This window comes from Mus caroli, chromosome 17 (assembly GCF_900094665.2).
Source record: "Mus caroli chromosome 17, CAROLI_EIJ_v1.1, whole genome shotgun sequence".
NCBI lineage: Eukaryota > Metazoa > Chordata > Mammalia > Rodentia > Muridae > Mus > Mus caroli.
Genome location: NC_034586.1, coordinates 30,357,710 through 30,380,719, shown reverse-complemented (window position 1 = coordinate 30,380,719; position 23,010 = coordinate 30,357,710). Strand labels below are relative to the sequence as shown.

The following is a 23,010-nucleotide window of genomic DNA, read 5'->3' as shown; positions in this document are numbered from 1 at the left end:
TCCTCCCACCCTTCTCCCCACGGCAGCCTCTTCAAGACCCTCCTCTGGTTCTTCACCACTTAAAACGTGAGATCTTTCTGCCCTGATTTAGACGACCCATGTTTGCTTCCAGGTCCAAAGAGACTGTACTCTTCCCACCCCTAAAAGATCAGCTGCTTCGGCTGACGCTATGAGCTCCAGGTCCTCCCACTGTCATGGTCCATGCACTGAGACTTCAGGTGTGCACCGTCATGCCCAGCTTTTCCTCCACAGCGTTCTCCGTTAGTTCTTGGTGAAACAACCCTCCGCCCCCTACCCTGAACCTGTCCCAAAGCCCAGAAGATAGCTCACTGGAAGCATCAGAGATGTGCCGGGAGGACCAGGGGGTCCGTCTGATCCAGGGAGCCCTGCTCGGCCAGGGGGGCCCTGAGTGGGAAGGAGGGAGAAAAAGGGGGAGCCAGGATCAAGTTAGGGATGTGACATCATTTTGAAATTCTTCCCTATAGGACAACATAGACATCTCTAGATCTCTTTGATGCTCTGCCCTATGAAGAAAACATGGAGGGGGATGCTAGATCACGTTCTCTCCAATCAGAGAGGGCGCCCACACTTTAGGTTGTGGGGAGTACAGTCAAGTCTTTAATTAGCCAGTTGATAGGGGATTACTGAAAACAGCAAGTGCCCCAGGGGTACAAGTGGCTCTTTGCAGCTACCCCAGCCCCCAAAGCACTCACTTACCCTCTCACCGGGGTCTCCAACCGGGCCTGGGTTCCCCTGGATGCCAGGGGGTCCAGCTAATCCCTGAAGGACAGAAAGAAGGAAAGTCAGATGTGCACATCAGACAGAAGGTGGCGCATGCGGCTGGGGTTCCACAGCAGAGGTGTGGGAATCCGGGGCTTGGATGGGAAGGGCTCTTGAGAGTGGAGACTTGGATGGACCTAGGCAAGCCACAAAAGGGCCTGCAGGAAATGTCTCTAGCAAAAGAAAGGGCTGCTAATATAATATACTCACCGCTGGGCCTTCTGGGCCTGGGGGTCCCTCTACAAACATACCCTGTGGAGTCAGATATCCAAAGTTAGAGGCCTTGGGGCCAGCACCTATCCTATTACTTCCTCCTCCTATCCACCCCCCCTCAGTTCTGTGACCAGTGTGACTTACAGGCTCCAGCACTGCAGGCTCTCCCTTCTCTCCCTTTAGCCCCCGGGGTCCGTGGGCAACCTGAGGGAGACATACATGTAACCCCCAGTGGGGCCTGTGAACAGCCAGGACACCAGGATGGATCCACCCCAACTCCAGCCTTCACTTGCAGGAACTCCTGCACACCACCTCCAAACCCTAAGCCCTGGTCCCTGGTCCACCAAAGCAAGCTCATGCTGCCACCCCAAAAGTCTTGCTCCTTTGGATTCCAAACCCCAGCATTCCTCTTATGGGGGACCCCACCCTGTCACCAAAGGCTCCTTCTGACCCCAGGAATTCTTAGATTCTTCTCCATCCTTACCCTGTTTGTCAAGAAGTGGGTAGGTTTATTTCTTGGGTGTAAGGCAGGGAACCACATGACAATCTGATTTTAAAAGCCATGGGTTTATCTCCAGAAAATAAAAAGTGTGTGCCCTAATGTATAGACAAGGTAAAATTGCCCAGAGGGGCTGGAAAGACGGCTCAGCAGTTAAGAGCACTTTGTTGTACTCACAAAGGATCCAGATTTGGTTCCCAGCACCTACATGGTGGTTTGCACCATCTTTAACTCCAGTTCTAGAGGATCCAACACCCTGATCTTCTGACCTCCATAGGCATCGAGTATGCATGTGGTGTGCACATACATACAGACGTATACGTGTTTGTGTGTTTATATTTATGTGTGTGTAGTCGAAACACACACACAAAGGAGATCTAGAGAACCCTTGTCACTGATATCCCAGATTCTAGCCTCCTGACTGGACTTTGGAAGAATACAGCTCTTGGGGTCAGTTAACTAAACTTTAGAAGTAACTCCCATAATTCCCTAGCTCCCTTCCCGGCAAGAGTTCTGTGCCTCCCTTCTCCTCCCTTATGATATACCACCCCCCTTACGTCGGCCAGTCCCTCCCTCCCACTCTTCCACCCCAATTCTCACTCTAAGCGCTAGGCCAGACCAAAGATAGCAACAGAGAGGAACAAGGTCATTTGCTACCACTCCACACCCCCCAAACCTCCCTCAACCCCCCCCCCCAACGAAGACTGTTAGCATCCTCCCCTCCACCCCTACCTTGGCCAGTCAGGCATGATCAGTTCCCAAATTCCAGCTCAACCCCAAGTACTCAGAAAGAGGCACAAGGCAAAAGCAGCAAGGGTGGCCATAAGGGATGGGCAGGGCACAGCGTTAGGCAGCAGCAGCAAGGGGACAGCTGTGGCAGCAAGGCAGGCAAAGGACAGAGCGGAGCCAAGGGGAAGCAGTCCAACAGCCAGGGGTGTTTGAAGACCTGGGAAAATCACTGAGGAGGCAAATAAAGGGACACCCACTTATGCCAGAGCCAAGAAAAATTAAACATGGCCAAGATGGCTAGAAAACACAGTGAACAGACAGGAAATGCTCAGAGAGACAGGAAGCAGCCAAGAAAAAAGAATCGAGGAAGTGGATCTTCAAAAACAGCATGGCTATCATGACCAAGAGAGAAAAGAAATTCAGAAAAACAAATAGAAAGTGACTCTCGCAAAGAGAATTAAGAAGATGAAAGGCAGGGTCCAGAAAACACACCGACAGCAAGGTGAGGACACACAGGAAATGGCCATGATAAATATCTAGGTCCACAATGGATAGCCTTCTAACTCTGATCATCTGAAGTACCCAGGAGTGGCTTATTGTCAAAGAAAACGGACACAAGACATCAAGAAGATCAGAACACAAACAAACAATCCCTTTAGTTCAGCCTCACACAGTCACCAAGAGGGACATTAAGGCTACAGAAGACAGAGAAACACAGACCAGAAGTGGCCGCAAAGGTTGCAAGCTGCCACAGGGAAAGCTAGAAACTCTGCCGTCACCATGGACACAAAGTTGTTTTGACCAAGAAGAGATGAGTGAGACAGATGGGCACTGGGCACAAGCTTCTTATTGACTGAACAGGTTTGTAACATCCATCTTGAATTAGACAAAGAGTGGCCAAAAAAGAAAAGAAGTAGCCGTGGGATTGAAAAAAGTCCACTTGCCACAGACAGAGGATCTACAGGGAACCACGGGTTAAGACACGGGGCAAGAGAAAGCAGAAAGTGATCTTCTCAAGCAACACAGACATCTCATGTGACAGGAATGTGACAAACCAACAGGAAGTAGCCCACAGCCAACAAGGACCAAACAGGAAGTAGCCCACAGCCAACAAGGACCAAATAGGAAGTAGCCCACAGCCAACAAGGATCAAACAGGAAGTAGCCCACAGCCAACAAGGATCAAACAGGAAGTAGCCCACAGCCAACAAGGATCAAACAGGAAGCAATCCATGTCGCATCTCCTGATGGCAAAGGATGGACCAGGAGCTGCTTCCACTTACGGCTCCTGATTGAGCTGTCTCCGCAGAGAGGGCAGGGCCAAGCTCGGTCTCCTCACGATAATCATCCCCATAGCCATAGGTGTAATCGTAGAACCCTGCTGGGGAGTCTGTGCCTCCCTCCCCATATTCCTCTGCCTGGAAACTGTCAGCTGTTGGGGAGACCTGGAGATCTGTCTGCTCCTTCCCAAGGACCAGGAGGGAGGAAGGATAGATGGAGGCATTAGACCTGAGAGCAGATGTCCTCTGGGTCCCAGGGTTTGAAAACTTCTAGCCCAAAGGATCCTGAGGGTCGCTGGGTCTGGGGTGTTCTTCCCCAAGGGATCAAGGGGAGACTGAATGGAAATGGGATGACTACTAACCACAAAGTGGATGTTTGGAAATGGGTGTGGTTAGAGGAAACAGTAGAAAACTAGGATGGCCGGAGGGCTGGACACAGGACAGTCCATAGACATAATGATAGATGAGGAGTCCAAAACCAAAGACAGAGAGAAGAAAGTGAGAGTGCTGGACAGAAAAGGGACCTGAGAATGGTGAGAATGGTGAGAATGGCACCGTGGCACAGGAGGAACTCACTGAACACCAACATGGAGAGTGTACTTTAGAGTCAAAAGACAATGAGGCGGCCATGACATCAGAAGAATTGGCCATACTTAGACAAGCAGATAGAGGTCTAGAGTGACCGGAAAAGTCTTAAGTAGGAAAATGAAGAGCCCTCCGGCCAAGGAGGCATGGCTCCTCAAAATGCTGTGGGGTTTGGGGCCCTCGGCTGGGATGAGGCTGGGGATGAAGTTACCTCTTCAAGGAATGGCAAGGGGCTGGACTCCAGGACTCCTTCCTCTTCGCCTGGGGTGGGGTACTAGCCCCAAGGGGAGGGGGAGAGGAGTGGGGGGAGGTGAGAGAGTAGCAGAGAAGAAAGCAAAGCTGCCACCTGTCCTCACCACAGGCAGGATCTGGGATGGGGGTGGGGGAAATCGCAGATCTTGCAGCCCCTTTGAGGAGAATCAATCTCCAGTGTCTATAAATTGGGGGCAAAGATCTGGATGCCCCGTTCTACCTGCCGATAACCGCTGCCTCTGGTCCTGGGGGAAGCCCTGGCAGTGGGGGAAGCTGCCCGTCGAGCTGGGTGTCGGGAGGGGGGAGGCTGGCCGAGGGCTTTGCCAGAGCCTCCAGCTGGAGAGGGCCTCCGGGCTGGTGAGGGGGGCGCCTGCCTGGTTGTTGACCTCTTGGCAGGAGGGTTAGACTTTCTGGGAGGGGTCCGACGCCCCCTAGGGGAAGGGGGAGCCCTGTGGTTGGAGCTCTGAGGACGCTGCAGTGGAGAAATAGGGGGGCAGGCAGTGAGCAAGTGACCCTCCATAATCTAGTGTCCACCCCAGAAGCTGGGGTACAATGGGGTGTTAACACAGAGGACACTGATAGGGAGAGAGGTGAAGGGGACCCTCGAGGTTACCTGATAATCAGGGGCTGTCCCCGTAGTCATCACATCGTAATAGGGGGGTTCGTAGTCATAGTAGAGAGACTCAGTGGGCTGGGAGCAGGGAGAGGGACAGACAGGATGGGAGATTGGGGGGGATAAGGTGATGGTGCGGAGGTTGGGAAAGGGGGTGCAGGGTTGGAGAATGAGGGTTGTAAACAGAGGAGAGGTGACAGCAAGGTAGAGAGAAGGGGTGGGGGGGGGGAGAAGAGAAAAGAGGAAATGGGTTCCCATGTGGATGGAAGCAGACATGATTAAGAGATTGACCCTTCAGTCTTCAGACTATCCCAAGAACACATCTGTCACCTGAACTCCTAGGCCCTCCAACCCACACTTCTGTCCCTCTTCCCACTGTGTCCCCGAAGCACTTGGTGAGCCACAGACACTGTTCCCTGAGATCCCCTCAACCCCCAGTCCCTCCTTACCACCACCCACCCCCCCGCTTGGTACCACGGCTCAGCTCCAGTTACCTGTCCCCTCCTCCTCGGGGCTCACCTGTCCCCCTATTATTTCCCAATCTCTTAATTCAAGAAAGAGATGGGAAACCTGAGGCAGATAGGAAGAAGCTATCACACGGGTAGAAGCATGCAGCTTCCACCAGGGATTCTTCTTATTATCCTTTTTATTTTTAAATGAAAATAAAAAGGCTGATGACTGAGGACTGGGAGGAGGGCATGATGGGAATGGGGAAGTACAGCTGCAGACTAACAAGAGGACGGGATGGAGAATGGACCAGTGAGGATGGACTGCTATGGGGGACAGTCCTAGAGAAGCCCAGTGCCCTCCCCACAGGCTGCAGTTTCTGTTTGCCCAACTCCCTCACCTGCTTCTGGGGCTCCTGGCTCTGTGGCTTATGAAGTCTTGCTGGTTCCTTCTTTGGAGATCTCTGGGCTCTGTGAGGCTTCTGAGTCTGAGGGCTGTCCCTCTGTTCTCTCTCACATTCCAGATCCTTCTGCCCACAAGACTGATAGGCAGCTTGGACGCCTGGGACAATGAGGAGCTCCTGAACATCGCCCTGCAGAGATGAGGAGGGAAAAATGACGGAGAGATAAAAGCGGGAGCTCGGAGAGGTATTGGAAATGATCTGGGATGAGGTCTGGGTAGACGGTCAGGCAAGCAAACAAGGCAAGGTGGTGCAGCGTGTACATCCACAGGTGGGTCAGTGGGTGTCTGTGACTAGGCGGCCGGGTAGGTGGATGAATGGAGAAATTGGTTGAAAGAATAGATCGAGTAGTGAACAGGTGGTGTATGGATGGCTGAATAGCTGTATAACGGTCTGGGACTAAGCTGTGTCGTGGGAGAAGGTCAGGATCAGCTTCCTGCAGGGATCTCCATAACACTGAGAAGTCAGGAGGACGAGGACCTTCATCCCTTTCGATCCCATCCATAAGGGATGCCTTGGGTTTCATGTCTTAGACAGTCACTGATGAACCCCGGGTCACTCAGCATGACAGGTCAGATCTAGAACTCAGGCCTTCCAACTTCAGACTGAACACAGGCCATGTGGTCACACATGGGCCTCTCCACAGTGGCTTCTATAGACAGGTACAGCCTCGGGTGCTCCGCCTTACAGCATTAGTGATGGTGGAGGTGTGGGGGGGGGGCGTCCTTGGACAGATCTCTAGAAATGAAGAATCTGTCTCCTTCTGAAGCCTAGTGGCAATTACTTGCATCCACACATGGTGCTTATACACAGGCTCATCTCAAAGCAAAACCAAGACCTCCCCAGGATGTCAGGGACCTTGTACAACTGTGCTGTGTTTTCCTTCACCAATATTCAGAAAACAGTAGCTGCTTATGTGAGTGCTGGGTGACTAGATGGGTAGACGGATGGACAGATGGGGTGGGAGGGTGGATGGGTCAATAGATGTTCAGGTTCAAGAGAATGATGGGGGATGGAATGGATGGGTGGCTGGATGACAGACTCGTGGATTGAAGGAGGTTTGGCTCTATAGGCAGATGACAGATGAGTGTGTCAATATATGTATGAGGAGAGAGCTGTCTGGGTAGATGGTCAGGCAAGCAAATGGATGAACAGGCTAGGTGGTGCGTGCATCCGCAGGTCGGTCAGCGGGTGTCTGGCGAATAGGTGGCTGGCTGGGTGGATGAACCGGAGTTGGGGGCTTGGATGCATGCATGAGGGGTTGTCTGTGGGTGACTGGATAGTGGAGCATGCACATGAACAAGTAAATTGATCGAAGGGGGCTGGTGAGATGGCTCAGTGGGTAAGAGCACCCGACTGCTCTTCCAAAGGTCCAGAGTTCAAATCCCAGCAACCACATGATGGCTCACAACCATCCATAACGAGATCTGACTCCCTTTTCTGGAGTGTCTGAAGACAGCTACAGTGTACTTACATGTAATAAATAAATAAATCTAAAAAAAAATTGATCGAAGGAGTAGATCTATTGGTGAACAGGTAACATATGGATGACTGAATAATTAGCTATAAACTATATCTATATAAGGGGGCCTCTTGCTGTCCACTGAGAAAACCCACCCTGAAGACAAATGGAAATAAAAAACCATGGGAAGAGAAATGAAGGTTTAAGCCTAGGAAGACAGAGGGCTGGAGCCAGAAGCACGGCCACGAGACATGGGGATGGCATCACTCTTCTCGGACTTACTTCAAAGACTTCGTCGTCGAGGATGTGGGCACCAAAGATCACCACCCCGTGGGTGTCCAATACCGGATGCACACTTCTGGGAAGGGGCCGGGTGACTCGCTTCTTACAGTCCACAATGAGAGTGACAGACTGACCCTTCACAGCCACAGCCACGTGGTGCCACCTAATCGTGGGGTAAGAAGTTCACGTGGTTTACTTGTGAAATTGGGGAGTCGGCAGAGCTGGGCCACAGCAAGTAAAAGACTTGGCAAAGATCATGGGACTAAGAATCACAACGGTGGGGCTGGAGAGATGGCTCAAGGGTTAAGAGCACTGACTGCTCTTCCAGAGGGTCTGAGTTCAAATCCCAGCCCCTATATGGTGGTTCGCAACCACCTGTAACTCTAGTCCCTGGGGATCTGACACCCTTTTCTGTACTGTGTACTGGTACCAGGCACACACATGGTGCATGGACATACATGCGCGCACTAGTCAAGCAATATATATGGTGGGCATTTTCTAGTTGGGGAGACGTGTGATGATCTATGTCTTACAGACATAGAGACCGAAGGTCAGAAAAGTTAAGTAACTTTCCCACTGTATCAACGAAGATACCTTTTTATCCCAGTTCCCAGACACTGTCTTTGAGACCCTAAAACTGATTAAGAAGTGACAAGTTCAGGGGATGGCCAAGTGTGCCCAAAGGTCCAGTAGAGGTCTTCAGTTTAGAAACTGGAGGCTATGTGTCACTTTCCGCCGAAGGTGTGGGCCAGGCAGGACAAAGAGACAAAGGGACAAGGTGACTTACTTGCCATCTGCTAGGCTGAGGCCTCGGAAGATGGGCTGAGCGGAGGCTTGTGGCCGTCCCCTCTGGTCCTCATAGAGAAAGCGGACAGGGCGGCCGAGCTCCAGGCCCAGCTGCTGGACTCCCTGGGCGCTGTATAGAGTCAAGAGGGGAGCCTGGAGGCCAGGGCGGGTCCGGACAACCGTCAGCAGAGAGAAGTCTTTGGGAAAGCCTCCTGGTACCCCAGAGAGAGACACACACAGATGGAGTGAGAGGCAAGAGATCCCAAACCTCATCCCACCACCTCCCCATCTCGCTGACCAAACCTGGGAAGAGCTGGCGCGTGGGTGCGCTGAGCTGGGCAGGCCGTGCCACACGGTAAGCCACATCACCCGGACAGACCCCTTTTGATCTCCGAACACCATCAGGAAGGGAGGGGAACCTCAGGGCACGAAGCACATCCACAGAGGGACCACCTGGGAGGGGCAGGGTTAGAGTTAGGAGTGAGAACACGTCCCAAGGAGGGTCTAACCAGGCAACACCCAGATCTCAGTCTCCCTGACATTCTCCTAAAGGGACCTATATTTCCATATAGGAAGCAAAGTGATCCAGAGGGGAGGTGCACCTAGCCGGCTGGCATGCAACTCCACACTCTCTCTGCCTCCCTCTGTCAGCATCTGTGTCTCAGACTCACTGTCTCTGTCTTTCAGCTGTGAGTCTGCTAGGCTCACACTCTGACTCCCTGCTCCATTCATCTCTCCTGCCCTCTGCCCCCTGCTCCCCCACCTGTGCACCTGCTGGACCCTCCCACACCCTCTTTTCAGTTTTCCCATCTCCCTGACATCCTGTTCACCCTTTTCTCTCCCTCTTTCTCCCTCTCTTCCCTTATCTCCCAGTCTTTGGCTTCCTGGCATCTGCTTGGTCTCTAGCACAAACAACATCTGGGCAATCGATCATCCTGGGCACAGGGGAGGCAGAGAGGCAGCTGTAGAAGAGAGGTCTTCCAGTTGCCACAGAGACTGGGTTGAGGTGGGGGCAGGGGCAACTCTGCCTGTGCTAAGGAAGGGCATATAAGAATAAGGTGGCCCAGAAGCCTGTGCCCTCAGACTTGGCGAATGGGTTCGAAGAGGGGGAAGGGGAAACTGAAGCTGCCACACAGACCAGGAGCAGGTCCAGGGCCCCAAGCCACACATCTGTAAATGCTATCAGAGTTCTTGCCCAAAGCCCAGGCAAGCTCCGGACACCTGGAACTTCAGTCCTGCCCTGCCATCCCCCACCACCTGAATCCCAAGATTCAAGTCTCAGGCCATCAGCCAGGTCTCCTTAGGCTTCCTGGGCCCAAACTTGATGATGGAAAGAGAAAGCTTGCTCCTACACTTCCCACACCATCTCCACAGCAGAGAACTCCCACAGAGAGTGCTTGCAAAAGTGTTGGTAGAAGTGTGGGGCGGGGCAGAGGCCAGGGCAGTCAGGAGAGCAGAGCCTGGTGGGGTGGATGAGGTGGGGCAGGCAGGAGAGAAAAGGCCCTTTGAGTCCAGGAGCTGAGGAAACCGCGACCTTCCCCCCGCCCCTGAGGAGCCTGGCCCCAAAGTGTAGCAGCTTTGCAAACACTGACACACAAGGGCAGCTTTGAGAGAGTACAGTGAGGGAGACAGAGACACAGAGACTCACAGAGACCCCGGGCAAAGGAGACCTGAGAGGTCCCCACCCTCCGCCAAAGCCTGATGGAGGACAGTTTCACGCCATGCTCACAGCCCACCCACCTCAAGCCACATACTAACCCCACTGTCTCAGACCACTGCCACTCCACCTATCCCCTTGAGCCCCCAAATGCCCTGTCGTATACCCTCAGGAGTTCTTAGCTAACCATCTCCCTGGAGCCCCCCCCCCCTCAGTTCCCAAATGGAGACAGTTATCTTGGTCATCCCCCTGCCTCAACTCTGTAAACACCGTGTACTTCGTTCAGCTTCTCTTTCTTTAGTCTAACCTAGATCCTTTACACGGTCATCCTGCCAATTTTCTCTCTTGAGCAGAGAAAACATGAATAATGGAGATCTATACAAAAATCAGACAGACAGACACACATACACACACACACACACACACACACACACACACACACACACACACACACACACACACGTATTCCAGGAGAGAGGAACTGGTTCCTTCCTGCTTAGATCCAGTTATCAAATCCTCTTTTCTAGGAGGCTTTCCCTTCTAGGAGGTAAAAAGGGGAAAGATGGGGCCAGTGGACACCAAGGTCCCACGGGAGTCCTGCTGGCTAGAGGGGAGGGGCAGGAATGCAAAGAGTTGGCTCTGGCCTCAGACACCTGATCCTGGCCTGTCCAGCGGCCGTCCTGTTGGCAGCCAGCCCCCAGGCTCCCTAGAGCCAGCCGCGTGGCAGCATCCAGGGCACAGGGAGGGGTTGGGGGACCCAAAGAGGACGGGACAGTGGAGGTAGCTTTCTTCTCTAGCCTTCTAGGCTCCAACCTACAGACGTTCACCCCATTTCCTCTACCCATCAGTCCTGGTATTCACTACCCTGACATCAGCAAAGCCTGGGCAAAACCGGCTTTGGCCATCTCAAGTTCTTCTAAGGACCCAAACCAAGAGTCCAGCCTACTCAGGCTCTGGACGGTGGCTCCTGTTGGCCGGCGTCACCTGCCCTCTGCCAGTCATTTCAGAGAGGGAGACAGTCCTATAGTGGCTCCAGGGAACCAAAAGTGTCATGCCCTTCATCTAAATCCTGGTGCCCAAAACCCCTTTCTTAAGGCTCAGACGCTCCTACTCCAGGCATCAGAGGTCCCTTCCAAGCAGATGCTACAACCTCCAACTGACTGACACCCAGGCAGGACTCCTCTTACCTGCCCATCCCGGGGCAGCACTCAGACCCAGCACCAGAGGTAGGAACAGAAGGAGGCGGTGGCAGCGGCTGCACCGCTCCATGGCTCAGAATGCCAGATCCCAGGCAGTCCTGGTGCTGACAACAGACAGAAGCCAGCTGAGCCTCCGAACCAGGACCCCTGGATGTCAGCAGCTTTCAGTAGCCCAGCTCCATGCAGCAAGGTGCCGTTGTGGGGGTACCTCTTCTTGTCAGTGCTGCTTGCTCTTTGGTGGCCGCTACTGTGTGCCCCTGGCCACCCTGGCAGCTCAGAGACCCCAGCTCGCCCCCGCCCCTAGGTCCAGCTCCCGCCTCCTGCCGCCCGCCCACAGCCACCAAGGGGAAACCCCACCCCGATCTCCACCTGGGCAGGGGAGTGTGAGGGTTGGAAACCTTCCTCACTCGCTAGCCCTGGAATTGGTACACCCCTACTCCTGGAGGGATTAGGTAGCCCGCGTGCCCCCTCAGATGGCATTTGTGGGAATAGAATACATCTTCTCCAGCCCCTTCACTTTTATGATCCTATAGTCCTTTCACATCACTGTAGCTGCCCTTGGGGGCCCAGAGCCCTTATGCAGAGTCCGGGGAGGGACTCAGGGTACAGTGGGACAGAAGGGGCGGGCCTACGGGCGACCGTTCCACGCCCACTCGTAATCAGGTCTCTATAATTACCTCCCTCGTCCTGCCACATGTAATTACAGAGCAGTCCTGGGCGGGGTGTTTATAGACCCAGCTATAGTGACCCAAAGGTGGGGGGCGTAGGGTCGCCCTGCGGAACGGAGAAAGCTCAGAGATGGGTGACATGCTAATTGCCCCAAAAGATAAAAATACTGGACTAGGTGAAGCAGAATGAAAAGGGGTGGGGGTGGGGGGCAATGCTGATGGAAAGGTCTGGTGAGAGAGGGTCACTCAGGGTCGTGGCCGTTCTAGGAGGGCACCGCTGAGAGCAGTGTGCCCCTAAGCGTGGGCACAGTGCCGGGTCTGCCAGGAGCCTGTGGCGAAGCTGGGGTGAAAGCTGAAGTGACCAAGACGCCGCCGCCCGCTGGCGCTGGAAGGGCACCGGCAAACAAGGCGCCTTTGAAAAGCAGCCGCTCTCCCTCCTCCCTGGGCAGCCCCGCCCCCAACCTGGCACACCCTCTCCCCCTCCCGACAAAGCGCGCCTTGTGTCCCCCACCCTGCACCGCCTCTGTAGGCCCAGGGAACCTCAGGCCATGGCAGCATCCAGGGAGCACGTCAGGGTTTCTCAATGGATATCCCCACACGTAGATGCCCTGGTGCCCACCATCCATACAGTTATCTCAGTCCAGAAAATGGCTATTTTAACTGGAAAGCAACTTTATGTGCAAGTGAAAGATGGGAGGGAACCCCCAAAAGAGATCCAGGGCAAAAACCATGCAGCCCAGCACCCAACTCTGCAGGCTGGCCACCCCCATCAATGTCCCCACTCGCTCCCAGCCTAGCTGTGCTGAGGACTAGGGAAGAGCTGTAGGGCCACCCGCCTCACAGCCCAGAGCTGTGAGAAACATGAAGGCAGAGCCCAGAGGGCTCCAGGACAGCCCACCTGAGGGGCCTCCTTGCCCACATGCCATCTCCATTTAAGTCAACCTGGGGATGTACAGTACTTCTTTGAGTCTAACTCCCAGTCTCTCCTCACAGGAAATTAAAAAGAGCAATGGGTTCCTCCACCTCCAGCAGCCCCTTCACTACCCCTTTATTCTTCAGTCTGACTGCAGGAGGGACTGTGGAAATGGGGCTGACAGGAGACAGAGGCAGGTCCCTCCTCTGCCCCATCTGTCAAGTCTGAGAGGATAAAGGCTGTCAGAGCCCTGCTCTCACGATCATCAGCTTGGGGGGCCTGCCCCACAACACCCCTTTCTGGGGGAGCTCTGTTCCACTCTTCAGAAGGGAGTGAGGCCAAATGAGAAGGAAGCAGGGCAGTGCTTTGTGCTGGGGAGCCAGGATGAAGAATCACCTGCACCATGGGAGACCCCGACAAATTCAGAGACTCAAGGCCACTGAAGGTAGACATATAGTCCTCACAGGGATCTGGGGTCCCCTGTGACTTGGAGACCAAGCGAACCCTGCTAAGTGTTGCCAGATCCCTGGCAGGCTGGGCAAGTGCCCTCCTGCTCTGCACCTGTCCCACGGCTCTGCCCCCTGCCCAGGCTCAAGTCCTCCTCAGTGACACTCCGTGTGCATCTGGGCTCAGGCTAGCTGGTGGGGAGCCTCAAGCATCTCCATGAGGAAGGTGTCAATGGGGGTGTCGCCAATGAGCTTGAAGAAGAACAGGTGCTCCAGACACTTGAGGCCGATGGAGCGGAGGGCAGGAAGACGTAACAGCAGCTTGGCAAACCTGAGGTGGGGAGGGAGGGAGTGAGAGCCAGCACCACCCAGGCCCTGGACATACCCCATCTTCACAACCCCCACTTCCCCCTCGAGGTGTCCACAGCCCTGAGGCCCTCACCGGCCCTGCTGCTCAGGGTACTTCTGCTTGCAGTAGGTCTCCAGTGAGGCGTACACCTTCTCCCGAAGGATCTCCACCTCTCCAGGGTTGGAGAGGCCCTTGGCATCTGGGATGGTGAAGGAGGCAGAACAAGGGAAGACGGCAGGTGAATCAAGTCAGGACAGACAGACATGCAGTGTGGCCCTCAGGGTGAGGGAAATGAGGCCCACTGGGTTTGTGGGGCGGGGTGAAAAGGGAAGGCACTAGTGAAGTGGCCTTTTCAGGGTCAGCTGAGATTTCTGGGCTGAGGCGGGGTGGCCTCCTCTCACCTGGATTAAACAGTATGATTGCCCGCAGGCAGCCAAGCTCTGTCTTGTCCATCCTCATGTCACGCATTTTGGACACTAGCTCTGTCAGCACCCTGGAGAGGGACCTGCAGGTCACTCAAAGGTCACAGCTCAGCCAGCCTTGGACACGGACCAGCCTATAGCTCCACCCCTTCTAGCCACAGGCCAGCCTGGCCAAGGGCCACTGACCGATCAAAGATGGCTCCCACGCCTGCGGAATGGGCTGAGTTTCTGTGCACATGAAGACCCGTGGCCAGGAGGATGCCATCTCGGACATCAATGGACCGATGGGAGAAGGACGCAATGAGGAGCTCGTTCCAGCCTGGGGGCCAGAAGGCACTGAGGGTCAGCAGCCAGACACCAGGCCACGGGAACCCAAGTACAAAGAAAACCGAGGCAAGGTAGCCAGCTGGGCTCCCTGAATATGCACGAGAACGCTGCTGGGGTCACTGAAGGTCAAGAGACTAGAGAGGTTCAAAGAGGTCACTAACCTGCCCGCAGCAGTATGACCTGATCGTCCAGAGGTAGGGAGGAGAAGTGTGGGATCCTCTTTGCCCACTCAACGAGTGTGAACAGCTGTTTGTCAGCTGCCTGGCAGATGTTAGTCACTGGGTCATTTGGCTGCAGAGACAGGGGGGGAGATGCATGGGAAGGGGGAGACACCTTCTTTGTGAGAGGTGTTTTATACTCCTCTCTACACCCTCATTCCCTGTGGGAATCCAATCCACCTCTGCAGTCCAGGCTCCTCTCAGGGCAGGCATAGAGACCACTACCAGTCTAGGACTGTCCAGTGGGAGCAGAGAAGAGGGAGCTTTCACCCCGTGTCAGAGACGAGACTTTCTAAGACAGAGTCTCACTATGTAGTCATGACTGGCCTGAAACCTGCTATGTATACCAGGCTGGCCTTGAACTCATGGAGATCCACTTGCCTCTCCCTTCCCAAGTGCTGAGATTATAGGCATGGATCGCTACACCTGGCTCACCTCAGATTATTGAAAGGCCTTTCAGTTCAGTGCAAGATAAGGAGGGACTGAAAGAAGGGAAGAGGGGAGATGGAAGATACCCAGACCCCTTCTCCCAACCCCCCCCCCATCACTCACGCTGCTGCCACTACCCCCGGTGGCCCCAGGCCCCTCAACGCCTTGGTCACTCTTCTGCTCCACAGCAAGCTCTGCCTCCAGGATCCTGTCCACAGGCATCTCCTCAGGGGCTCCCCCAGCCCCGTCTCCATCCCCGTCTTTGTCCTTCCCCCGTTGACGCTCCTCCTGAACCGCTGAGGGGTGGGGAAAGAGAAGTGCAAAATTAGAAGCCAACTATGGGGTTGTCTGAAACTCGCTTGGGGCCTTCTCAGGGCCAATGTCCCTCGAGATAAAGCGACCAGGGAGGTAATTAGAACAGAAGGGTAGAACAGTCCAAAAGCAAATCTGTCCAGCACACACCAGACCCTGAGCTCTGGCCCCACCGCCACAAATAATAAACACACGAAAAGTAAACGAATAGGCAGATAAAAAGAGAAGGGTGCAAGAATCAAGGATGAGGGCTGGAGAGATGCTCAGCGGTTAAGGATGAGGGCTGGAGAGACGCTCAGCGGTTAAGGATGAGGGCTGGAGAGATGCTCAGCGGTTAAGAGCACTGACTGCTCTCACTCCTTTGCTCTCTTGCTCTTACTCTCCTCTCCTCTCACTCTCCCCCTCTTATTCTCTCTAGCCTTTCCTCCCCCCCCTCCTTTCCCCCTTTGTCTCCTCTTGGCCATAGCCGGCCTCTCTCTCTTTTACCTTCTCTCTTTCCCCCTGCCTTTCTATAATAAAGCTCTAAAACCAAAAAAAAAAAAAAAAAAAGCACTGACTGCTTTTCCAGAGGTCCTGAGTTCAAATCCCAGCAACCACATGGTGGTTGACAACCATCTGTAATGGAATCTGATGCCCTCTTCTGGTGTGTCTAAAAACAGCTAAGGTGTACTCATATATAATAAATAAATCTTTAAAAAAAAAAAAAAAACAAGGATGAGCTGGGCAGTGGTGGCGCATGCCTTTAATCCCAGCACTTGGGAGGCAGAGGCAGGCTGATTTCTGAGTTCGAGGCCAGCCTGGTCTACAGAGTGAGTTCCAGGATAGCCAGGGCTATACAGAGAAACCTTGTCTTGAAAAAAAAAACAAAATAATCAAGGATGAATCCACATTTAAATAGGCTAACGATGTACTAAAATACACACCAACACACTTTAACATTCATTGGAGAGTCCTAAAAACCCAGGAGGTTAAAGACATTAGTCTCCGAAGTTCACACGCTACACGGCCAGTTACATATTTGGCTGCAGACACTCCTGATGGCAAACCCTAAGCTCTGCTAACTAAAGAGCAGCAGCAGAAAGAGCCTGGTCTGGTCTGGTCTGGGCGGTATGTGTTCTGATGCTGGTCCTACCACTCTGCTGGGGTGACCCTGGGAGAGCTGACTTTCATCTTTTTTAAAGCAGGAATTGGACCAAAATGAGCTCTAAAATGTCTCTTAGAATTCTAGGAGTCAGCTTTACTTAGATAGAGACAGAAGGAGAGACACCAAGTCCCAACCTCTTCAGTGATTCTGTAGTTTAACCAGGTCCAAGGAAAGACTGGGAGACTAGGGAAAGAACATGGCGTCAAAGAAAGGAAAGGGCTGTATGCAGTGGAGGAGAGGAAACAGACCCATGAGAAAAGAGGTCACCTCGCCCTAGGGCCAAACTCTTGGAAGGTGGATGAACCCTGAGATGCAACCATGAAGACAGAGACAGAGACACTGAGAGGTACCAAGCTGTGGAGGACAGGAAAGAGAAACCCAACTGCGCCCCCTGGAGGAGAAAGTGAGCAAAGTCCCAAGATATGGAGGCCATGGGGCCCTCAGCAGTCTCCCCTGTTCCTCCTCAGGGCTCTCCCACAGGGTTGGAGAAGGGCCTGTGACTGAGGCCTGGCCAGGGCAGGCCCTTACCCTCCCTTTTCATGCCAGTGGCCAGGCACTTCTGATAGCGACAGTACTGACAGCGATTCCGCTGGCGCTTGTCCACTGTACAGTCTTTGTTATCACGACACGAGTAGGTCAGGTCCTTCCGAATGGTGCGCTTGAAGAAACCCTTGCAGCCCTCGCAGCTGTAAACCCCATAGTGCTTGCCTACGAGAAAGGTTGGCAGTTAAGACAGTTTTGTGGAGACCTCCTTCTGCCCAGAGAGGGAACACAGTCTAAATCTTTCCTGTGTTTCACCCAAAAAAGGTGACTCAGCCTTCGGTGACCAGAAACCCTGTAGCACCCCCATTCCTGCCCCTCTCTGCATCTGACATGAATCTAAAGGTCCCATAGGCCTCCTTGCTCTGACCAGCCTCAAGAACCCTTGGGAGCCCCATAGGCAGTGGTAAACAGCCCCGACGTGCTTTCTTCTTCTGCGGCTGTGCTGAGCCCCATACCTGAGCTTCGGTCCCCGCAGATTGCACAAAGCCGTTTGCCAGCCCCAGGACCACCTGGAGGGGGTGGACAGTGCAGGCCCCGGACCCCTAAGACCGGTGGCTTCACATCTTCAGGGGTGCCAGACCCACCCCCAGGGAGCGACACTGTGGAGTTGATCTGGGATGGGGGAGACAGGGAAGTCACAGGAGACTCTCTTATGTCAGGCAAACCACTTCCTGCTTGTGAGCAAGCCCTGTACTATTCCAGAAGGTACTGAGGACACTATGGTCTAACGTAAAGGGCCTTCCTTGCGCGTGACACCAAGAGTGATGTCCACCCTTCTGTAATTGCGCTACAGTGGCCCTGAAGGGCACAGGTCTTAGAAGGGCAGGCATATTGAAGCGAAAAGGGCAGCAAAGCCACCGTGAGCTGAACAGGACATCAAAAATATTCCCTGCAGGCTTAGGGTTTGTTTTCAAAACAGAGCTGATGAAGCATGCACCCCCACTGACCACCCCCTTCAGGAAGGGGGTCCGAGACCACAGGCTTGCTAGGATTAGAGAACTAGAAAGATTAACGGGTTTTGGGGAAGTTCACCCAAAGATGGGGAGTAGGGGTGAGAAGTTGAGAACAAGGAACTGAAGGCACAGTGGCAATAAGCAAGCCACAACCTCTCTCTCACCTGAGGGCTGCTGACAGGCCCGGAGAATCCTGGGGGAGCCGGAGGGGGCAGACCAGGGGACCCCATGGAAGAACTGATGACTGGGAAGGGGGAGCCCAGTGGCGGGGGTGGCATTGGAGCTGGAGGTGCTGAAGGGGTAAGAGGTGGGCCAGGAGGAGAAGACGGACGGATCCCCTGGGAAAGGGGATTTGGGGAGGAGCTGTCTGGGCTTCGGGAATCTGAGAAGTGGGTACGTACAAGGCAGACACACACGGACAGGAGAGACAAGAAGAGAAAGTGAGCCTTTTGATCATCCAAATGGACACTTTAATTCTCCCTGACCCACCACAGCCCGCATCCCTGGAGTTCAGAAATACCAAGTGGCCAAACAACAATTTCACTTCTAATAGTCGTGAGAGGAGGCGGTTGACAAAAAAGGGAGGCAGTACAGGCGGAGCCTACTGGGTCATCCCAAGCTGACCTCGGGAGGGGGGGGGATGTGAAGCAGCACGTGGAGGTGCAGCAGCGAACCCCTCGTCCAACCCCAACTTAGAACATTCGGGGCAAAGAGTATGGCAGAAATACCAGGTCCCAGAGCGTAAGCTCAGCCTTCGAACGCCCAGAGTCCTCCAGCCCAAGGGGAACGGTGTCCTTCCCACGCCCGAGACCGCGCACGCAGGCCCCGCCGCAGCCCCGAACCTGGAGGGCGGAAGCTCCCCCGCCGCGCCCCGCCCCGGGGGAGGGCGCTGGGCCTCGGGACGTCGAGGGCGCGTGTTTACAAACAAGGGGGCGGGAGCGCGGGGAGGGGGCGCGAGGGGCGCCGGCCCGGGCCCACGGGACACTCACCCCGCCCGCTGTCGCCCATCCCGTCCCGGCCAGCCTCCCCCGGCTCCGGCTCCAGGGCTTGCTGCTCTCCGGCCGCCGCCGCCGCCGCCGCCGCCGCCGCGGGATCCAGCCAGGGCCGCCGCCGCCGCCACCGGGACGCGACCCCACAATGCATCTCTTTTCTCACCCCCACCGGCCCACACTGCCCCGCGGCATGCCGCGGCGGGAGGAAGGGCGGACGAGTGGCCCAAGACATGACGCCGGGGCCGAGGGCGGGGGAGCCGGAGAGGCGCCAGGGACGCGCAGGGGGGACAGCGGGGGACTCCGGGGGCCGCGGAGGCGCGGAGGCGAGCAGGCCGCGGCCTGTGGCAGCGCGACTCAAGAGCCGCGCTCGGCTCGGCACTGAGGTGACAGCACCGGCGCGGCCGCCATCTTTGTACAGACGGGAAGTCTCGCCTTGAGCTCCCGCCCCCTCGCCGAGGTGGAAACGGAGGAGGCGGTGCCCGCCGGCCGTCCCCTCGGATAACCCCCAGCTTTGCGCATGCGCCCTGACGCCGTGGCCGCGCGGGGCGCCGCCATGTTGGTAAAGGTATCGGGGCGCAGGCAAGAAAGGGAGCTTCCGGATCTCGCGGGAGCTCGAGGCGTGAGTGCCACGTCCCAGCAAACCGAGAACCGAGAGGATCCCGGAGCGGGTGAGAGCTCCCTGCTGCTCCCTTACGGCGCTTTCCAGGCCTTTACCCCAACCAGTGGGCCATAGAGACGCGGGCCCAGAGAGACCGTAAAGTTGCTGATCAAAGGCTAGAGCGGTGTCGGGGGGTGGGGGGTGCTGCATCCAGGAAGGGTGTTGGAGATGAGGTGGACCGGCCTTAGGGACAATGTAAGAGCGGAGCAAGTAGTATAGAGGAAGGGCTTCAAGGGACGCGGATCCCGAATAGGTAGATTGAGAGTCAAGTCGAGTCGTCTCTGTTCCTCTGGTCAGCGTGATGGCCACGGGCCTGCTAGCCCCCCACTGGGTGGCTGTGGGACTGCTGACCTGGGCGGCTTTGGGGCTGCTGGTGGCCGGACACGAGGGGCATGGTGACCTGCACAAAGATGTGGAAGAGGACTTCCATGGCCACAGTCACGGGCACTCACATGAAGATTTCCACCATGGCCACAGCCACGGGCACTCGCATGAAGATTTCCACCATGGCCACGGCCACACTCATGAAAGCATCTGGCATGGGCATGCCCACAGCCACGACCATGGACACTCACGTGAGGAATTGCACCATGGTCATAGTCATGGCCACTCCCACGATAGCCTCCACCACGGAGGACATGGACATGCCCATCGTGAACATAGCCATGGGACTTCTAGGGAGGCTGGGCCTCCAGGCATCAAACACCACCTGGACACTGTCACCCTCTGGGCCTACGTGAGTCGCCAGGGGATGTGGGGAAGAGGGACTGGTTCTTAATCGGTGGGAAGCTCCATATTTGCCTTCTGATTGTGCTTCTCCACCAGGCCCTGGGGGCCACAGTGCTGATCTCCGCAGCTCCGTTCTTCGTGCTGTTCCTCATCCCAGTGGAATCTAACTCTCCCAGGCACCGCTCTCTGCTCCAGATCCTGCTCAGTTTTGCTTCCGGGGGGCTCCTGGGTGATGCGTTCCTCCACCTCATCCCGCATGCCTTGGGTAAGTAACTTGTGGGCTCCGCCTCAAAGGCTTAAGCGGTTTTGTTCTAATCCCCTGAGCCAGGTATTCCCTCATCAAGCCTTTTCTCCTACTTCCCGCAGATCCTCATTCACACCACGCTCCGGAGCTGCCTGGACACGGACACTCCCACAGTGGTGAGAAAAACCAGGGACTGGCGTGCTGGGAAAGGGCANCCTCTCCATTCCCGTGCTTCGCCTCTTACACTTGAGTCTGCGTCTCCCTTCATGCTTTACTGCCTCCGTTCCAGGCCAGGGCCCCATTCTCTCTGTGGGGCTGTGGGTTCTCAGTGGGATTGTCGCCTTCCTCGTGGTGGAGAAATTTGTGAGACACGTGAAAGGAGGACACGGACACAGTCACGGACACGGAGACAGGCATGCGCATGGAGACAGTCACACCCATGGACACAGCCACGCGCATGGAGATAGACACGGTGAGCCCGCGTTGACTGCTCTGTAACACACTCAGGGTCACCTTGTGGAGCAGGACACATGCGAAAGCTCTGTTCCCCACTCTGATCAACTCCTGCCCCCCTCAGAGTGCTCTTCAAAGGAAAAGCCCAGCGCAGAGGAGGAGAAGGAAGTGGGCGGCTTGCGGAAAAGGAGAGGAGGAAACACGGGGCCCAGAGATGGCCCGGTGAAACCTCAGAGCCCTGAAGAAGAAAAAGCAGGCTCGGGTAAGGGATGAGCTGATAGGTTGGCTGTGGGTGTGTGGGTGACGGTGGGAGTCTAGGAAATGGGGGCGAGGGGGCCAAATGTGAACCTGCTTGATGGACACTCTCAGTCATTTTTGTCTTGTCTCTTTGCAAAAAGACCTGCGTGTGTCTGGGTACCTGAATCTGGCTGCTGACTTGGCACACAACTTCACAGACGGTCTGGCCATTGGTGCTTCCTTTCGTGGGGGCCGAGGGCTAGGGATCCTGACCACAATGACAGTCCTGCTGCACGAAGTGCCTCATGAGGTCGGGGATTTTGCCATCCTGGTCCAGTCTGGCTGCAGCAAGAAGCAGGTTGGTGCCGACTGCCCATCCTTGGTTCCTAACAAGCTACACTACAGTGAGCCGTTAAGAGTCAGGGAAAGTTGTGCCTTTACCTCTGACTCTGTTTTACACTGCAGTCCTCACCTGTGTATAGTCCTCTTTGATGGCTTAAGGCTCTCAGGAGATGTTTGTTCTAGTACTCCCTCCTCAACCTGGCTGTTTGGGGGGCTGTGGGCCTTAGGTGTGGTCCTGAGGCAGAGGGAGCCCCAGGCAGCCCAGACAGCTGTCTGACTGCTTCCTGGTACTGGTGCCTGGGATCCAGATTCCTGTCCTCGTGCTTGTGCAGCACACCACCTTTGAATCCTTCTCCCCAGCCCCTCCTTCCCTAACACTGGTCCCACCTAACTTTAGCTGTCGATGGTCATGTTCATGTCTTTCTCTTTTCTGCTCACCAGGCGATGCGTCTGCAACTCGTGACTGCAATTGGAGCATTGGCAGGCACAGCCTGTGCCCTTCTCACCGAGGGAGGGGCAGTGGACAGTGCCGTGGCAGGTGGTGCAGGTCCCGGCTGGGTCCTGCCATTCACTGCAGGTGGATTTATCTATGTAGCAACAGTGTCTGTGCTGCCTGAGCTATTGAGAGAGGCATCTCCACTGCAGTCACTGCTGGAGGTGCTGGGGCTGCTGGGGGGTGTTGCCATGATGGTACTGATCGCCCATCTTGAGTGAGGGCTGGGGTGACCTGTCCTCCCCTAACTCCTAATAAAGGCACTTGGGAGTCCTGGCCAGTGCTAATGCCAGAAGGAGTGTCAGCCTTGGAGATTAGCAGAACCTCTGTTTGAGGCCTTAGAGGTATGAGGATCATATGGAGCATGAGAGGCCAGAAGGACCACAGAGTGGGAGACTGCCCAGCAGTGTTGTTGCTTTTGGAAAAATCAATGGGACCATGAAGAAGACTGGGAAGACGGTAGCCTACCCGATGGTCCCTAGTCTACGATTTCTCAGCACCAGCGTGCCACAGGGGTCCCTCCAAGGCCCATCTCCCTCTGAACTAGTTAGTGATGGCTTCAGGGAAGACCTGGCAGAAGGACTGGGGTAGACATCAATCGTGTGTCCTGATTTGAAGGGGGAGGGGGGCTCCTTGGGAAGATGTCTCAGCCTGATTTTTGTCTCTACTCATTTTATACCACTGTTTGAATGGGTGCGGAGGAACGGTGACCAGGAATAAAAGACCTTGGATCTCTGCCCCACATGCAGCCTTTGTCTTTTTGTGGGGAACTGGGCCCCTTGGCTCCTGGACTCCCTGGGTCCCTAAGTAGTGGTGGATGGTCACGCCCCCGTGTTGGGAGGTCGCGCTGGTGGCTGCCAAAGGCCTATGACTAGTGTGGTTTCTATTGGGTCTG

The 23,010-nt window shown here is 55.2% G+C and overlaps 3 protein-coding genes across 8 annotated transcripts in view; 1 reads left to right on the top strand and 2 right to left on the bottom strand.

Annotated features, from left to right (window-relative positions):
• The window catches only part of Col11a2 (collagen type XI alpha 2 chain), a 28,381-nt gene extending 16,885 nt beyond the window's left edge, over window positions 1-11,496 (bottom strand). Inside the window, exons 1-12 of one of the 3 annotated variants that reach the window (XM_021186095.2) lie at window positions 11,232-11,496; window positions 8,691-8,840; window positions 8,389-8,599; window positions 7,602-7,764; window positions 5,798-5,989; window positions 4,951-5,028; window positions 4,297-4,359; window positions 3,504-3,683; window positions 1,138-1,197; window positions 991-1,032; window positions 718-780; window positions 331-405 (exon numbers count right to left, since the gene is read on the bottom strand). In XM_021186095.2, coding sequence (XP_021041754.1) covers window positions 331-405; window positions 718-780; window positions 991-1,032; window positions 1,138-1,197; window positions 3,504-3,683; window positions 4,297-4,359; window positions 4,951-5,028; window positions 5,798-5,989; window positions 7,602-7,764; window positions 8,389-8,599; window positions 8,691-8,840; window positions 11,232-11,313 — 1,359 coding nt within the window. In that variant the 5' untranslated portion in view covers window positions 11,314-11,496. The remainder of the gene's footprint in view (window positions 1-330; window positions 406-717; window positions 781-990; window positions 1,033-1,137; window positions 1,198-3,503; window positions 3,684-4,296; window positions 4,360-4,950; window positions 5,029-5,797; window positions 5,990-7,601; window positions 7,765-8,388; window positions 8,600-8,690; window positions 8,841-11,231) is intronic. The other 2 variants (XM_029471625.1, XM_029471626.1) reach the window with 2 other exon arrangements.
• Window positions 11,497-12,563: 1,067 nt separating this feature from the next.
• On the bottom strand, window positions 12,564-19,399 carry Rxrb (retinoid X receptor beta). Of its 3 annotated transcripts, none has more exons than XM_021185692.2 (10): window positions 18,957-19,399; window positions 18,132-18,349; window positions 17,470-17,626; window positions 17,000-17,179; window positions 15,139-15,311; window positions 14,530-14,659; window positions 14,228-14,360; window positions 14,021-14,124; window positions 13,713-13,818; window positions 12,564-13,601 (listed from the first exon to the last, which is right to left on the bottom strand). In XM_021185692.2, the coding sequence occupies exons 1-10, from the start codon at window positions 19,189-19,191 to the stop codon at window positions 13,454-13,456; spliced, it is 1,584 nt and encodes a 527-aa protein (XP_021041351.2). In that variant the 5' UTR covers window positions 19,192-19,399; the 3' UTR covers window positions 12,564-13,453. The 3 variants fall into 3 exon arrangements, with proteins under 3 accessions (XP_021041351.2, XP_021041352.2, XP_021041353.1); XM_021185693.2 differs by having other exon boundaries at window positions 14,021-14,112; window positions 18,957-19,359; XM_021185694.2 differs by lacking the exon at window positions 18,957-19,399 and adding an exon at window positions 18,696-18,933.
• Slc39a7 (solute carrier family 39 member 7) lies at window positions 19,354-22,859 on the top strand. Of its 2 annotated transcripts, none has more exons than XM_021185695.2 (7): window positions 19,354-20,353; window positions 20,443-20,611; window positions 20,713-20,766; window positions 20,880-21,062; window positions 21,168-21,305; window positions 21,442-21,638; window positions 22,064-22,859. In XM_021185695.2, exons 1-7 carry the CDS (start codon window positions 19,919-19,921, stop codon window positions 22,334-22,336), a joined length of 1,449 nt encoding a protein of 482 aa, XP_021041354.1. In that variant the 5' UTR covers window positions 19,354-19,918; the 3' UTR covers window positions 22,337-22,859. The 2 variants fall into 2 exon arrangements, with proteins under 2 accessions (XP_021041354.1, XP_021041355.1); XM_021185696.1 differs by having other exon boundaries at window positions 20,010-20,061; window positions 20,459-20,611.
• Window positions 22,860-23,010: the final 151 nt, after the last annotated feature.

Excerpts from the sequence above, each read along its gene's own strand:
- Rxrb (XM_021185692.2), bottom strand. The coding sequence starts at position 19,191 with ATGTCTTGGGCCACTCGTCCGCCCTTCCTCCCGCCGCGGCATGCCGCG. Across the intron at positions 18,350-18,956 it reads GATGGGCGACAGCGGGCGGG|ATTCCCGAAGCCCAGACAGC; the intron begins GTGAGTGTCCCG and ends CCCACTTCTCAG. Across the intron at positions 14,125-14,227 it reads GTGGGAGCCATCTTTGATCG|GTCCCTCTCCAGGGTGCTGA; the intron begins GTCAGTGGCCCT and ends AGTGACCTGCAG.
- Slc39a7 (XM_021185695.2), top strand. The coding sequence starts at position 19,919 with ATGGCCACGGGCCTGCTAGCCCCCCACTGGGTGGCTGTGGGACTGCTG. Across the intron at positions 20,354-20,442 it reads CTGTCACCCTCTGGGCCTAC|GCCCTGGGGGCCACAGTGCT; the intron begins GTGAGTCGCCAG and ends CTTCTCCACCAG. Across the intron at positions 21,063-21,167 it reads CGCGCATGGAGATAGACACG|AGTGCTCTTCAAAGGAAAAG; the intron begins GTGAGCCCGCGT and ends TGCCCCCCTCAG.